General features: G+C 65.7%; 1 protein-coding gene across 1 annotated transcript; it reads right to left on the bottom strand.

The window, feature by feature from the left end:
- Positions 1-173: 173 nt before the first annotated feature.
- Positions 174-14,116, bottom strand: ERN2 (endoplasmic reticulum to nucleus signaling 2). The gene is made up of 22 exons (XM_050713885.1): positions 14,044-14,116; positions 11,207-11,324; positions 10,852-10,885; positions 10,148-10,220; positions 9,752-9,824; positions 9,343-9,465; positions 8,904-9,005; positions 8,344-8,605; positions 8,056-8,134; positions 7,822-7,972; positions 7,130-7,251; positions 6,712-6,888; positions 6,326-6,578; positions 5,851-5,941; positions 5,045-5,234; positions 4,528-4,627; positions 4,108-4,307; positions 3,194-3,341; positions 2,954-3,081; positions 2,511-2,634; positions 2,198-2,265; positions 174-2,126 (listed from the first exon to the last, which is right to left on the bottom strand). The coding sequence occupies exons 1-22, from the start codon at positions 14,098-14,100 to the stop codon at positions 1,935-1,937; spliced, it is 2,865 nt and encodes a 954-aa protein (XP_050569842.1). The 5' UTR covers positions 14,101-14,116; the 3' UTR covers positions 174-1,934.
- Positions 14,117-14,852: the final 736 nt, after the last annotated feature.

Genomic DNA, 14,852 nt, shown 5'->3' with positions numbered 1-14,852 from the left:
CTGTAGGCCAGTAGTTAGAAAAGGGGAAGGCGGGGAAAAGCTTTTCTATTTGATCAGCTCTATTTACAACGTGAAATAAAGCCACAAGTGTGACTACACAGCAAAATAGCTTGCCCCAGAAACTCAGTGCTGACAGTTAGCACATACTAGTGCTCTCATACCAGTTTGTTTTTAAGCAGAAAAACATTTTATTTTTTATAACATTTTATACAAAATGTTCTATGCTATACACTGTTCTGAAAATAATGGATCCATGGATCATCCCCCATGTAACCAAACCCCACACCCCAGCAGGGAGGAGGAATTAGGCTGCATCGAAGTTATTGCTCTTCAGAGAGGAAGGCCTCGCCCAGGGGCTCCAGGGCCTGGGTTCCCCTTGGCACTGTCAGCTTACAGCAGCTGCGGGGAGCGCCACACAGCGAGGTCTGCAGCTGCCGTGTGGTGGGGAGGAGGCAGAGCTGCTGCCACATCAGCTCCCAGGCTGCCCGCAGGCCCTATGGGTGCTTCACCCATGGCCAGGCTTGCATGAGACAGGGCTCGACCTCAGCCCCAGGAGGTGTCATAAACCAGAAGGTCCATGGGAAATGCGCCCCGGGCAGCACGCAGCTGTGAGCCTGTGCTGCTGCTGTCGCTCCGGGCCTGGAGAAGCTGGGGGGGGGGGGCTGCAGGCACAGGCCCGAGTTCAGAGAGAAAGCATCGGCAGGGGAGAAGAGGTTTCCCTCTTGCTTGCCTTCCTTTATGTCCTGAGAAAACTGCCCACAAACAGCGGCATGGCTCTTTTGCAGTACAAACTGCCCCTGGACTGAGGACTAACGGGTATCTGGCCTAACAACAGGCTGCTGCTCACCGAGAGGGAGAAAACCTTTCCCTCAGCTAGGCTGAGATAAAAACACTTCATTATCAGGATTGTGCTGGAGGCCTCAAGCCTCCCTCCGTGGCTGGCCATGCCATGCCCTCTGCAGGCCCAATGCAAAGAGCACGACCAGAGCCCTAGGAGCAGATGCTAAACGCTGATCTGCTCACCCTCAGCTGGGGTGAAGGACCTCATCCAGCATCAGGACTGCTGTGTCGGTCCTCCTGGTCACCTCTGTGCGTTAAACACACGCTCAGACAGCTCTTCCACAGGCACACAGCCCAGGAAGAACCACAGGAATGACACGTGCTGATCCTCTGAGGAACGGCACGCTGGCTCCGGGCCCAACGCAGCAGTCAAGCTGCTCCTTCAGCTACTCCCAAGAAAATTCTTTCAATGCCTTTTTTTTTTCCCCCGACTTCTCAAAGTACTGTCTGTGCAGTAGAGCTATTCTGTTCTCTGACAGAAGGGTCTTCAGGCTCCTGAGCCTGACCATGGCCCTTGGGGCTCAGCAGACCAAGGCGAGCCAGCCCAAGGCCAGCCCGCGCCCATCGCTGCTGGCCCCCGCTGCCCGCACCCCCGTGGGCACCGGGTCCTGGGTCCCAGACCCCTCCCCCCCCCCCCCCCCCCCGGCCAAGGCAGCCGTGCACAGGTCAGACGGATGCTGGGGAGCCCAGGGCCGGTGGCAGTGCTGGGCTGCTGGACAATGGGCAGAAGGCGGGTGTGCCTGGTGCTCTGAGCACGGCGCCTCCTGCCTTCTCCTCAGAGAGATGTCCCCCAGAGTCCCTGTGCCCAGCGGCAGCCGAGCTCCCCGACGGCCCAGGGCCACGCAGGGACCCCAGCAGGGGCTCCCCGCAGGAGCCCTCTTCCCCCTCAGCCAGGGCAGGACAGGGCACAGGGGCTGCAGCACAGCAGCGGTGCCTAAATCCTGTCAGTGACCCCAAAAGGGGCAGTGCCCCAGCAAGCGCTGCTTCAGCTGCAGAGAGGGGACACGGGCGCTGGCGCCCCACCTGCCGGGAGTCTGGCACCCGAGGAGCGGCGGCCGCAGCCCCCCGCTGCCGAGCCCCGGCACGGTGCCCGCTCACCTCCCCGCGCCTCCCGGCTCTGGGACGTAGTAGGGACGGAAGAGCCGCTCGCGGGCACAGAGCCGCATGGTGCTGTGCGTGTGCAGCAACAGCCGTGGGAAGCGGGAGGTGAAGTACTGCACAAAGCCTTCGGGGACGGAGCCCAGTGCCTCCTGGACGTTGGCGGGCAGCTCGTGGTAGTGATGCTTCTGCAGGACAGAGGGCTTAGTGAGGGGCGGCCGGCACGGCGCGCAGCCCGGCCGCGGGGCAGGGGCCGTACCTTGTTCCTCATGGCCCGCAGGAGGTCGCGCACCGAGCCGCCCTTGTAGGTGCGGAACTTCCTCAGGTCTGGGGAGAAAGCAGAGCAGAGGCGCAGCAACGTGGTGAGTGCCCCTGGGAAGCCAGAGCCCTGCAGGAGCCCCTGCTCTGCCCTTCCAAGGGCTGCATCTTTATCTCCCCTGGATTTTTGGCTCCCGGACACCTGGAGGTGCCTCATGGCCAGTAAATGGCACCAGACCTAGAAGGCTCCATTCCCTGCGTGCTTCTGCATGCAGCAGGAGGGCACCGCGTGAGCCCAGAGCCTGTGCTCTTACCTGTCTGCAGCGGGAGGGAGATGTGCATCCTCCAGTTCGTCCTCACCACCGAGCGGCCCCCCGCCTCCAGCGCTGCCACGATGGCCCCCTCGGCTGGCTCCTTCTCGATGCGGTCACTGACGTCCTGCACCAGAGAGCAGGGACTGGGACGGGCGCTGGCACTGGCACTGGCTCTGGTCCCATGCCCGCCCCGGCCAGCACCAGGGCACAGAGCTGCAGGGACTGGGGGGACACGCAGCGCATCCAGCATGGGAGGGGTTGTTTAGTGCTGACCCCAAACTGGGGGAACAGGGGAACACCCCTTGCAAAAGGAGCTCAAAATGAGCACGGTGAATACACGTCGCTGTTTCCAGCACTTTTTCAGACCACCTGCAGCCCACACGGTGCCAGCTGTGCTCAGACCACACCTAAAGGCACTGCCCAGCTGGACTCCGCACTCTCACCTGGAAGAACTGCAGCTGCTTCTCTGCACTCCAGAAGAAGGGGTGCATAAGGACCACGGGGGCCGAGGGGCGCTTCTGGGGCTCGCCACTGATCATTGACACAATCAGCTCTCTTGCAACAACCTTGTCTTGAATGCAAAACAGGAGAGAGCGCTAAGCGAGGCCGCAGGGAGGACGGGGCACGCCGCACAGCCTGGCACGGGGCAGTTGCTGCAGGCACCGGTCTCTGGGCAGCCTCACCGTGCGCCTCCTCCTGCAGGCAGGGCAGCTGGTAAGTGCCCGCCAGGATGTTGGCCTGTCGCCGCAAGCTGTCCCCGAACGGGTGCTGCCCTCCTGACACCACGTAGTAGAAGACGCAGCCGGCTGAGAAGATGTCCACAGCGCACGTCTGCAAGACACAGACAGGGAGATGGGACCCTCGCAGCAGAGGGCGAGGAAAGCTTTACACCCCCCGCTTTTCCACTCTTCTATGTGAACGCCCAGTCGTTAGCTACAGCTTTAGCCAGGCAGCAACACCGAGACACTGCGGCACTGCTGGTAAGTGCAAGGCGCAAAGGCTCCTGCCTGCCAAGCTTTCCAGAGCAGGGACGGTGTCTCCCTAGGCCAGCGATGCCCCCCAGAAGCTCGGGTCCTCATCAGGGAAGAGGTTTTTCAGGGACACTGACACAAGCCAGGACTCCACAGCCAGATGAACACGGGAGAGCTGCTGCTGCCTTAAACGTCTGTGCAAGCTGATCCTAGCACGAGGTTACGTGAAGCGCGTTGCCAACAGCAGCCCGTGCCCTGCCAGGCCCATCAGCAACCAGCTCCCAGCAGGAACAGGATCGATCCCTGGGGCACGCAGATGTCACCACCACCACGTGCCCCGTGCTTCCAAGCACCAGAGCCAAGTGTCGGAGGGCCGCGATGGGGCTCCGGCCTCGCCAGGCCCCGGGCTCTGCCTCTCCACGGCAAAGGGGAGGACAGCAGGAGGCAGCTGCTGCCCGGGTGGTGTGCACTGCTGCTGCGCTCGGGCTGGCTTTCGCTCTCAGATCTCTGGTCTTAATTGTGCATTTCAGCGGCACACCACAAGGCTGCTGCAAGCAAGGAGGACGCAGCAAAGAAAGGCTCAAGGAGCACGCTAAGCAGGACGGAGGCGGCCACGGCTCACTGACGGGGTTCTCCTTCGGGGCCTCCTGCAGCACCTCGGGCGCAATCCACCCCTCGGTGCCGGGGATGCCGGAGCGCAGGCTGAAGCTGTGCCGCCCCCCCTGGAGCTTCTTGCACAGGCCGAAGTCAGAGATGACGGCTCGGATCTGCCCGTGGCTATTCGGGACAGAGATGAGGATGTTACAGGGCTTCAGGTCACGATGAACTGCAAGAGACAGTTTGCAGCATTACCTGCAGGCGTGGCCCCGTGCTGCAGGGCTGATGCCGGAGGTGCTGCTGGGATGAGCAGGGCTGCAGCACACCTCCTGCACGCCCAGCCGCTCCCAACAGCGACCGGTCCGAATGCTGCAGCACCGCGGGCTTGGCTGGGGACAGGACACAGGGCCCACACACATGCATCGATGCAAGGGACGCTGCCCTCTTACCGATGTTGAGGGAGTGCAGGTGTGCCAGGCCTGACATGGTCTGGTGCAGGACAGACACCGGGTCCAGGCTGCGCCGATTGAAGCTGGGGCTCTCCACGTACTGGAAACAGGGAGACAGAAAGATGTGCAGAGGCCTGAGGGACTGGACAAACAAGGCAAGGCTGGGCAGGAGAAACTTCTCACTAGGCTGACGGAGGTGGAAGGAGATGAGCGTTCAGATGTACGAGCCCTTTTAGAGGCCATCCCGTGCCCGAGGCCTGCCATCTCCAGGCTGACCAGCCGGCAGCTGCAGCACACGGCCCTCACTGTGCCCTCCGCCAGGGAGGGCTCCCAGCCAGAGCTGCCGGCTGCACGCCGTGCTCGCCACGCGCACCCCCGGCTCCTGCAGGACCTCGCTAGCGGGATGGGTGGAACCGGGAGCCTTCCCCTGGGGACCAGCTGCGTGGCGGGGACGGGGCAGGCAGGGCTGATGGGCAGCCACCGGGCAGCAGCCGCGAGGTGCGAGGTGCAGGCTCACCTCCTGCAGCGTGGCAGAGCAGAGCTCGATGGCGATGTAGTGGAACTGCTTGTCCCTCTCGGTGCAGAAGTAGCGCACGACGTGGGGGTGCTCGTCCGACTCGCGGAGCAGCTGCACCTCGCGGTCCACCAGGTGGAAACACTCGGGCAGGAGGCGCTTCACGGCCACGTTCCGGCCATCGAAGTGTCCCCTGCGTGCAGACGTCCGGTGACGGCAGCGCCCACCACCAGGCACAGCAGAGCCCAGCGCTGCAGAGGCACGGCCCAGACAGGCTCTGGGCGATGCCAGACTCGTCCCTCAGCACCCTCAGCACGGGAGCGATGCCCGGAGCCATAAGCAGGCAGAAATCTCTGCACCGAGCAGGGCACCAGGGGTTCAGGTGAACGTTTTTGTAGGAAAACAACGTCCCTCGCTTTTTACTGTGGTTGCCCTTGGGGAAGGCGCTGCAGGCAGACCCACGGGAACTCCCCTGCACACCAGACCCACCAAGGGAGCGGGCTGCCCGCGGCGGGCAGGGCCCAGCCTGCTCCTGACAGCGCGGGGCAGAGGAGGGGTGGCGGAGGGGCAGGGGCAGGCAGGGCGGTGTGCCAGCACGGCCAGCTGCCCCCGCTACCGAAGGCCACGAGCCCAGCTCTCCAGGTCGGTTTGATAAGGGCTGGATAAGGGGAAGGTGGCAACCCTCTCACAAAAACCTCTGAACTGCCCAGATGCCAGGCGGGGAAGGCGCCTGCCACAGAGCTGCACTGGTGGCTCCCAGGCAGAAGTGGAGGGAGGAGGCCTGCGCAGGCATCCCAGGTGCCACCCACCTGAAGACGAAGGTTCCTCCAGCTCCGTGGCCCAGCACATCCTTGGGGTTAAAAGAAATTTTCCCGACTACGATCACATCTGGTTCCACATCTGCAAAGACAGGCCATCTTTCAGCCTTTAAGCGTTAGTCAGTCCTATATGAAGGACATCCATTTCTTTAACCACCTGGTTGTCTCTTGGGCCCTACAACTGCCAAACTTCCTCTGCAGCCCATCCCTATCCAACACCAGCGCTTGCATCTCCACCCCCTCAGCTGCGGTTGGAGCCATCCTATCTGCAGGGCCTCTCTGCTCCTGCTTTGGATGACACCACCTGCCCAGCCTCTTCTCAGCCTCCACAAGCCTCCAAGTTGTAGATTTGTTTTTCTGAGAGGTTCCACATTGTGGAGGAGGAGACGTGGACATTCCCACAAGGGGCTGCAGGCCCGCAGGACAGAGAGCCCCTCGCTCCCTTCCCACTCCCAGCAGCACGCACCTCCAGCAGCCACCGGCGCAGCTGGCTCCGGGCCGACCACCCCGTTGGCTGGGTCCTTCGGGTGGGCAGCGGGGCCCGAGCTCTGCGAGAGCCGAGACGTGCTTCCCTGACCCCCCTCTGGCTCCCCGGGCTCCCCGGGGACACCCTCGCCAGAGACCCGGGGCGGGAGCAGCATCTCCTGCTGCTGCTGCTGCAAGAGCTGAATTTGCTTCTCCAGCTGCTGCTGCTGCGCTTCGTGCTGCCTCTGCAGTTTCTGGAGCACAAAGAACAAATGGCCTCAGCTGCTGGTAGCCCTGCGGAGCCCAGGGCACCGGCACCGCTCCGGCACAAGCGGTTTCCAGCCCTGCAGCAGGCAGGCAGGTGTGGGGGGTCAGGAGCCCACACACCGTGAGGAGCAGCAGCAGGATGCCCCCACCCAGCAGGGCGCTGCCAAGGCCGGCCAGCACCACGTCCCAGCTGCCGGACTCCGGGTACACCTCCACCTGCTCCCTGCTGGCGTCGGATGGAAGCTGCCCCTCGCTGCTCCGCACAGCCGGCTCCTCCACGCTGCTCGGGGCCAGGAACTGCAACACGGGGGGGGGGGGGTGCTGGGGCTACACCAGCGGGGACCTCCGAGCACTCAGGCTTCGGGCTCCCTCCCCTCCCAGCTGACCCCCGAAGCTGGGTGGCGCACAGGACCCTCCCGGCGCCGTCCCCACGCTGGCACGCATCGCACCGCCCTGGATGGCCCCGACCCTTCTGCTGCCCCGCACAGCCCGGGGCTCGCCGGGGAAAGCAGCGACCCAGCGGGGCCCCGCCGCTCACGTTGTCAAACACGGTCCTGGCAGGGGAGCTCCGGGGAATGATGGTTTCTGTCATCTTCCTCAGGTTCTCCGGGAAGGCTCTGAGCATCGTGGTGTGGACCACAGGAGGCAGCTCGTGGTGCCCTGGGGCGAGAGGAAAGCAGAGATAGCCACCGCCCGGCCTCTGGGCACAGCCTCAGCCCGCTCATCCGCGTGGTGTGGGCTCGCCAGGCAGCTGTGGTGTCCTGGGGAAGGGCAGCAGGAAAAGCCACGGCTACAGCCTGCTGACTCCGTCCCAGAGATGGGACCTGGAGCAGCAGCAGCCAGCGGAGAAAGGCACGGGGCGAGATCCCCTGCCCTCTCACGCAGCACTTGGCCTGGGCCGCCCTGAGACACCGGCTTCATTCCCAAACACACCGCCACAGCGGGGCCACTCCTGCCACCTCGCTGCAAGTGCGGCCATGGAGCAAGCCAACTGATCAGCACCGGTTTGCATGGCTCTGTAGGTCCAGCACTGGTGTGCACGGCTCCGCCGGCAGCACCACAGCCAGCGGCACGGGCAGTGTCAGGGCCCCTGCACCCCCCGATGGGGAGGGGTAGGGCTACGACCCCAGGCAGAGCCATCACGGTCCCCGGGGATGAATCACAGCCGTGCTGCTGCCACGCCACGGAGCGCCCTCACGCCTTCCCCTGGGGCCTGCCGCGGTTCCGCACCTATCAGGAGCCACTGGTTGCGCATCGAGGTGATGCTGCCCTGCGGGTACTTGACGTCGGTGCTGGGAGTGATCTCGCACTCTCCCGACTCTCTCATGGTCACGTCGTCCGTGGTGGGGCCGTCGATCCTGGCCAGCGTGATGCCCTGCGGCTGAAGGACGGAGCAGTGGGGACGTGACACGTGCCAGGGCTCCCCCGGCACAGGGAGCCCCGCGGGGCAGTGAGGACACTCACCACCAGCGCCACGCTGTCGTGGACCAGCGAGGTCAAGGCGTAGAAGCTGGCCGCGTACTTCCCCACGTAGAGCGCAGGCCTGCAGCGCGGGGAAAGCGTCAGCCCCCAAGCGTGAGAGGTGTGACACCACCAGTTGTCAGAGCCAGGGCCCACCGGCGTCCCCAGTGCCGCCCTCGGGCTGTGACACCAGTGGGTGCTCTGCCTCAGAACGAAGCCGCCCCCGCCCGGAGCCTCCCCAGCAGGGCCCTGCAGCTGCAGCCCCCTCCCCGCAGCCCCCCGGTCACGTACAGCAGCTGGGTCTTGGTGGCCGTGAAGTCCTTCACGGTCTGGTAGCTCCCCCTGATGAGGTGGATGTCCTGCGAGTGGAAGGTCAGGTAGCGCAGCGTCTCCATGGCCAGGTTGAGGTGGGGGACGCGGCGGAGGCTGTCTTGGTGCCACAGGTAGATGCCGACCACGGGAGAGCCGTAGTTGTGCGCCCACAGGACCTCCCCGCTCTCCTTGTCCAGCGTCACCACCAGCCCGTCCCCGCTGGAGGCGAAGTGTGACATTTCTAGCCAGAGACAGACGGAGGAGGCGCTGCAGCGGCTGCCGGGCAGGAGCGCTCCAGGGAGACCCCACGCGTCCTGCGGCAACCCAGGGTGTGCTCCAAGGGACACGGGTGACTGTCCCCGGGCCAAGGAGGGCTGGCCGCGCCAGAGGGGCGCGTGCCACTTGGCACAGAGCCGTGGCCCCGTCTCTGCCACGCAGGCGAGCCCTGGCACAGCACAGCTGACCCGGCAGCCGCTTTCCCCAGTGACCAGCAGGGCCTGGTGCCACAGGTGCCCGGCCAGGAGCGAGCAGCGACTCACTGTAGGGGTAGGACTCCTCGCAGAGCGGCGCCGAGTAGTCGGAGTAGGTGGCGTTCCAGCGCAGCTCCCGCGACTTGGTGTCGTACATGGTGATGACGTACTCTGCGGCGAGAGCAGGGCCGCAGGGTCACAGCGCGCCGCGGGGACGGCGCCTCGGGAGGGGGCAGCGGGAGGAAACGCCGAGCGCCCCGCTGCCTGTGGTGGCACGGAGCCAGCCCAGCCCCGGCACGTCGGGATTACCGAGCCTAACAGCGGGGCATGCTGCTGGGGAAGCCCAACCTCTCCGCTCCCTGCCATTTCCACAGGGACAGCAGAGCCTGCCGCTGGCAGCAGAGGTCACGCAGCCCTCCCTGGGCAGCCCGTGTCCCCACGGGGCGGGCAGACAGCCCAGCACCCTCCTCCTGGGAGGACAGGTAAACGGCGAGGAAGACTGGCTTACGGGTACGGCCGATGTAGAGCAGGGGACTGGAGGGGCACAGCCCGTCCGAGGCCTCCGTCGAGAGAGTGGTCTGCTTCTCCCCTGACTTGGGGTCCACAACGAACCAGGTGTCCTGCTTCTTCCCTGCGAACGAAAGCACATTCTGCCGTAAGCCTCCGGAGCCCCGCTCTCTTCTCCTTCCCTGCAGCCGCTCCGCCGGGCCTCCTCCCCACCTCGTCCCGTCCACGGACACGTTTCCACCAGGTCCCCGCTCAGCCTCTCCCCCTCTGCACCCAGCCCCGGCTCGGGCACATCCCTGGGCGCGTGTGCTCGTGCTTCAGGTCAGCGCCTGCCCGCATCCCAGGCAGACCCCCCGCACCCTGGGCAGACCCCCCAGCAGCGGCCAGTCCCTGCCCCAGGGCTCTCGTACCTGTGTAGAGCACGCCGTCCGAGCTGCGGCACGGCGAGGACTGCACCAGCTCCGGGATGGTGAACGGGAGCTTCTGCAACACAGACACCGAGTGGCAGCGGTGCCAGCGCAACGTCCGCGTGAGCTCAGCCCCCTGCCTCCAGGGGACGTACTGCCAGGGGGGTCCCCGCATCGCACCTGCCTCCACGGCCCACCCCTGAGCTGGACGGAGCAGCGGGGAAGGAAACGGAGCGAGCTGTGCTTGCCCCACACCGCTAGGCTGACACCGCCAAGGTGACGAGGGCAAGCAGGAGCCACCGAACGCCCCGAGCCTGCCCTGCCCAGCGGCTCTGCCCAGCCCCGTGAGAGCAGAGAGGGGCGGGTGGGATGCAGGCAGCCCCCTGCCGCGCTACTGACCATCAGGCCTTCTTTGTTCTTCCCTCCCAGGATGTACAGGCTGCCGTCGTTGGGGTCTGGAAGAAATGCCGGTCTGAAGAGAGGAGAGTGAAACGTGAGCTGTGCCCCGCTGCTGGGCACATGCCAACGGCTAAATAGGGGACGCAATGAAGAAACCCCTTCTGCAGCGTGCTCCAGGGTGACTCATATCAGCGCTTAACCTTCCCCGGAAACCTCTCGCACTGGGTCTGGTGCGGGACGTACCGGTCTGCCTCAGCACCGCACCTCGTACGTGCGCTCTGCACCTGCTGGCTGTGCTGCCCTGCTGCCCTGCCCGCCTCAGAGGAGCTCTGCGCTTCCCTCCATTCCTCCTGCAGCTTCAGAAGGACCTAGGGATTTTCCTCAATTTCCCTCTTACGCTTTGGTGCATGGCGGCACGGAGAGCTTCTGGGCTGCTTGTTGCAAGGCTACCCGCACGGCAGCAGGGAGCAGCTGTCCCTTGTCACGCATGAGGTGCTAGCAAAAGGGTAGGTTTAAGACAATGCTACAGCACGGCCTAGAAGTTTAATTTCTCTACGGTTCCGGGTTCTTGCTGTGAATCTGTTGGGTCACCAGGGCAGCCTTGCTAGTCAGCACCTCCGGATGCCTTCTGCACAGGCTGTAAGGCCCACAGATAACAACCTGCACTGCAAGGGGTGCCCCGTCCACGTGAGAGCAATACTCACTCTGCAACATAAACCGGCACCTGCAGAATGGGATCTGAAAAAGAGAGCGAAACGTGTGCGTCAGCAGCCTCTCCCCGGGCGAGGGGCAGCGTGGCAGTGTTTACCGCGCGCAGCCATGCGCTGGCACGCTCGCTGCAGCCCTATTTGCATTTCAGGCCCAGAATAGCCCCAGCCAGCAGCAGGGACCTGGCCCGCAGCAAATGCTCCCCTCTGCCAGCAGCCGTGCCTGGCTGGAGCCGTACCCGGCAGCTCTCCCGGCTCCGCAGAAGGCCCCGGTGGAGGCGCACCGCCAGCCCCCGCTCGCAGCCAGCCGGGCACCCGGGCTGCGAGCAGCCCCCGCTGGGCCCATCCTCACCGTCCTTCAGGGTCCACTTGATGTCACCTGTGCTCTTGCTCACTGCGTGGAGGTTTCCATCGAGCGTGGATATGAAGAGCAGCGTTTCTGGGACAGTCACAGCGCTGCTTTTGAGGCACTACGGACAGAAAGGGGGCCCTCAGAGTGCTGCGGGCCTGGGGACGAGCCCAGGGCCGTGCCACTGAACTGCTCCTGCTGCTCACCCCTGCAGCACCCGGCTGCAGGGAAAGAGCCCAAAGGTCCCTCCTGGTCCCAAGTGAGGCGAGACTTGCCAGGAGAAGGGTTTATTCCCTTGCACTGCAATCCCATCATGATTTACAGCCAAGCTTTCAAGGCAGATTCGTACAAGAACCCAAGCACACCAGGTTCTCACATTTATTTCTTGAACAGGTATTTCCCAGCCTGTGCTCCTGGACAGAGGCTGTACAAAGAGGCAACAACAACACCAGGAAAGCCAGGCTTCTCCCCAGGAGGCTCACATTTTGTCCACAGACACCGTAACCCAGCTGGAAAAGTTTCAAGAAATTCCTCAAACCAAACAAATCTGAAAAGCACAGTTAGGGAGAGCTTCTGCGCCAGGTTTCTCAACAAACCAGGGTATTAAACCTGCTTATTCCTTCAGCCTCGGCGACACGGGACACCGGAGGGACCACACCTGCTAACCGCTGTCCAGAGGTGCTGCGTTTTACCAGCCGGTGGCAAGAAGCGCGGGCAGTGCCACCGGCTGTGCTCGCAGGCAGCTGCACGGCCGCGCTACGCGCCGTGGGTGCTGCGGGTGCCGGCCGGTGCTCGGTGCCGGCCGGGAAGCCCCGGGGCAGGGCGGCTCTGCCCCCCGCTCCCCTGGGGCGCTGCGTTCGCGGGGATGGGTGCGGAGAGGCTGCGCCCAGCCGTGGCTCCCGCTGCCTCCCTCCAGGTGACACGAGCAGCCCCGCCGCCCGCTCCTTCCAGAAGCAAACTGGCCAGGTGACTTTTCATGCCAGAAGCACAAGGAATGCCAGCCCAGGCCTTCAAAGCCGCACGGCGACGAGAGAGCAACTGCAAACCTGCTCTGGAAAGGGGAGCTGCCACTCCCGCGTGCGGTGCCCACATCGCAAACGCCAGCTCACCCGCGGTGCTCACACAGCAGCCTCGCCCCGTCAGCAAACAGGAGAGCAGCAGGCAAACAGCACGGGGAGAGAAACGGCCGCCGGGAAGGGCCAGCGCAGCGCCCGGGCTCCGCACCGCCAGCGGCTGAGGTGGGGGGGGGCAGGACTCACCCCGCGGGCCCCCGATGGATTTGGGTTGCTCTGTACGCGGCCATGGGGGAATGGATGGAGCACGCCACTGCCTCGGCTGCTCCCAAGGGCCCGCAGCTGATGCGCGCCCCATGGCCCTGCACATTCCCTCCCTGCCTCATGCCTGCTGCTCATCGCATCCTCGGACACGGAGCGGGCACAGGGCTCGGCCCGAGGACCTGGACAGGTGAAGGAGCAGGAACCGGCACAGCGCGCGCCAGGCGGCTCTGCAACACGCGAGCACGTGCCCGTCCAGAGGAGGAACTGGCGACAACAGAGCAGCCACGGCACAGCGGGGCCGAGGTGCGCTCTTCTGGAGTCCCTGGCTGCTGGAATTCCTCCAGCAGCGGCACAAGCAGCAGCCGACGGGCATCGCGCCGCCTGCCCCGCAGCTGCACCTGCTGCTCCGAGCACACTTCGCAGCCACTCCCCTGCCGTCAGCCCACTCCTGTTACTTGCCCTTCTTCCTGCTTGATCTGTAGGTGGGTTCAGAGCCAGCGTGCCAGCTCCCGCTCTGCCCAGAGGACGCGGGGGGCAGGCGGAGGAGCGCAGCTGTTTCCTGCTGCTTTTCTCCAGCACGGCGCAGGCTCGCCACGTAGGCTCGCCCCGGCCTCGAGGGATGGCGAACGGCTGGCGTGGCCGAGACCCGCCAACGGACATCCTCCAGTGAGGGTGCATCAGACTGTAGCCCAATACCCAGTACTGAATTCGTGGCGTGGCCACCTGCGCAGGGACCAGAACCGAGACTGCCAGCCCCCAGGGCAGGGCCCTGCAGCCGGCACAGCTGCAGCAGCCTCCGCTCTTCGCCCCTGCTTTGCAGTTTCACCCATCTCTCCTTTTTTTGGCGGCAGGGCACCCAACCAAAGGCCCGGCTGCCCAGCCCCACTCCCGCTGCCCACCCCAGGGGCTGCTGCCTTTTCCCTCCTCCTGGGGGGACCCAAACCCGGCCCCCGGCGCTGGCTACCAGCAGCGGTCCCGCCCAGGAGCGCGGCTGCCGGGGCCCTGGGGCCGTCCCCTGACCCGGCTGCCCTCACGCCCGGGGAGCGGCGCCGCCGCGTTGCCCGAACCCCCCGGCCCCCGCTCTGCCGCCTCGCCAAGCCGCCGGCCGCGGGCGCTGCCAGCAGGACGCAGCCGGGCAGCCCCGAGGGGACGGGCCGGGGGCTCTCCGGGCAGGGACCCCGCGGCCCCGCGGCGACGAGCAGGGGACGACGACCCCGCGGCGGGCACCGCGCGCGGCCCCGTCACCCGGGGCGAGCCGTGCGGGTCTGCCCCGCTGCGAGCGGCGGCAGCGGGCGCCCACCCGGGCAGGGGGAGGCACCGCAGCCCCTTCCCCGCCGCCCGGCTCTCCGGCAGCGAGCGAGGGCGGCGGGGCCCTGCCGTGCCCGCCCGGCTGCCGCGGGCACCCCCGGGGGGCGGCACAGCCCGGCGGGCGTCCGCGCACCGGCGGGGTCCCGGCCCCCCGCAGACCCCCGGCGCCCCCCCGGCGCCGCCACCCGCGGGCACCCGCGCTCCCCCCCGCGGCCCCGGGCGCGCTCCCCCCGCGGGGCCGTCCCGCAGCCCTACCTGGCGCGGCGCGGCGCGGAGCAGCAGCAGCAGCAGCAGCGCGGCGGGGCCGCCCATGGCCGGGGCACGCCGGTGGCGCGGGGCCGGGCCGAGCTCAGCGCCGCGCCCCGGAGCCAGCGCGGCCGGGCGGGACCAGGATGCGGCTTCCTCCCCGCCGCCCCCCCGGCGCGGCCCGGCCCGGCCCGGCGAAGTCCTGCCCCGGGGGGGGCTGCGGGACGCGGCTGGGCCCCGCCCGGCAGCTGCTGCGGCGCTCCTTAAGGGGCTCGTCCCCAGCGCAGGGGGGAGGCGCTGCCCCCGGCCCCCCCGCTGCTGTGTCGCCCCTCCTAAGGCGGGCACGCCTGGGCACCTGAGCCCGAACCTGCGAACCCGTGCTGCCAGCTGGAGGGTGTTACCGCCTCCTGGGGGCTTTACTGCGGCAACAGCAGGACTGAACGGGGGCATCCCCTTACCGGCATTAAGGGAGGGGAGGAAAAACTTCCGAAAGCTGTAGCAGACACGGAACGGCACACGTTAAGCGTTCAAAAGTCGAGTCTGTTGTAAGCCCTAATAATGGGCCAAGCTTCTCTCGAGCATCTGGTTTTGGTGGGCTGCCTGTATGTGAACGTAGAGCTGAGCCCGCTCAGCACGGCAAGGGCATGCTACAACACAAACAACAGGGTCCCTGTTTGCAAACAGGGACCCGAAGCAGCGTTGTCCTGTAACTCGGAGCCTTTTTGTATGAAGCGATGGATGGCAGCAATAAACACAAATCACCATCCCGGGAGAGAGGCGCCAGTAACGTCAGAATTAACGACGAGCCCTGATTCCTG

Source organism: Cygnus atratus, chromosome 15 (genome assembly GCF_013377495.2).
Source record: "Cygnus atratus isolate AKBS03 ecotype Queensland, Australia chromosome 15, CAtr_DNAZoo_HiC_assembly, whole genome shotgun sequence".
NCBI classification, from domain to species: Eukaryota; Metazoa; Chordata; class Aves; order Anseriformes; family Anatidae; genus Cygnus; species Cygnus atratus.
The sequence above is the reverse complement of the archived record's forward strand: the minus strand, read 5'-3'. Positions and strand labels throughout refer to the sequence as shown.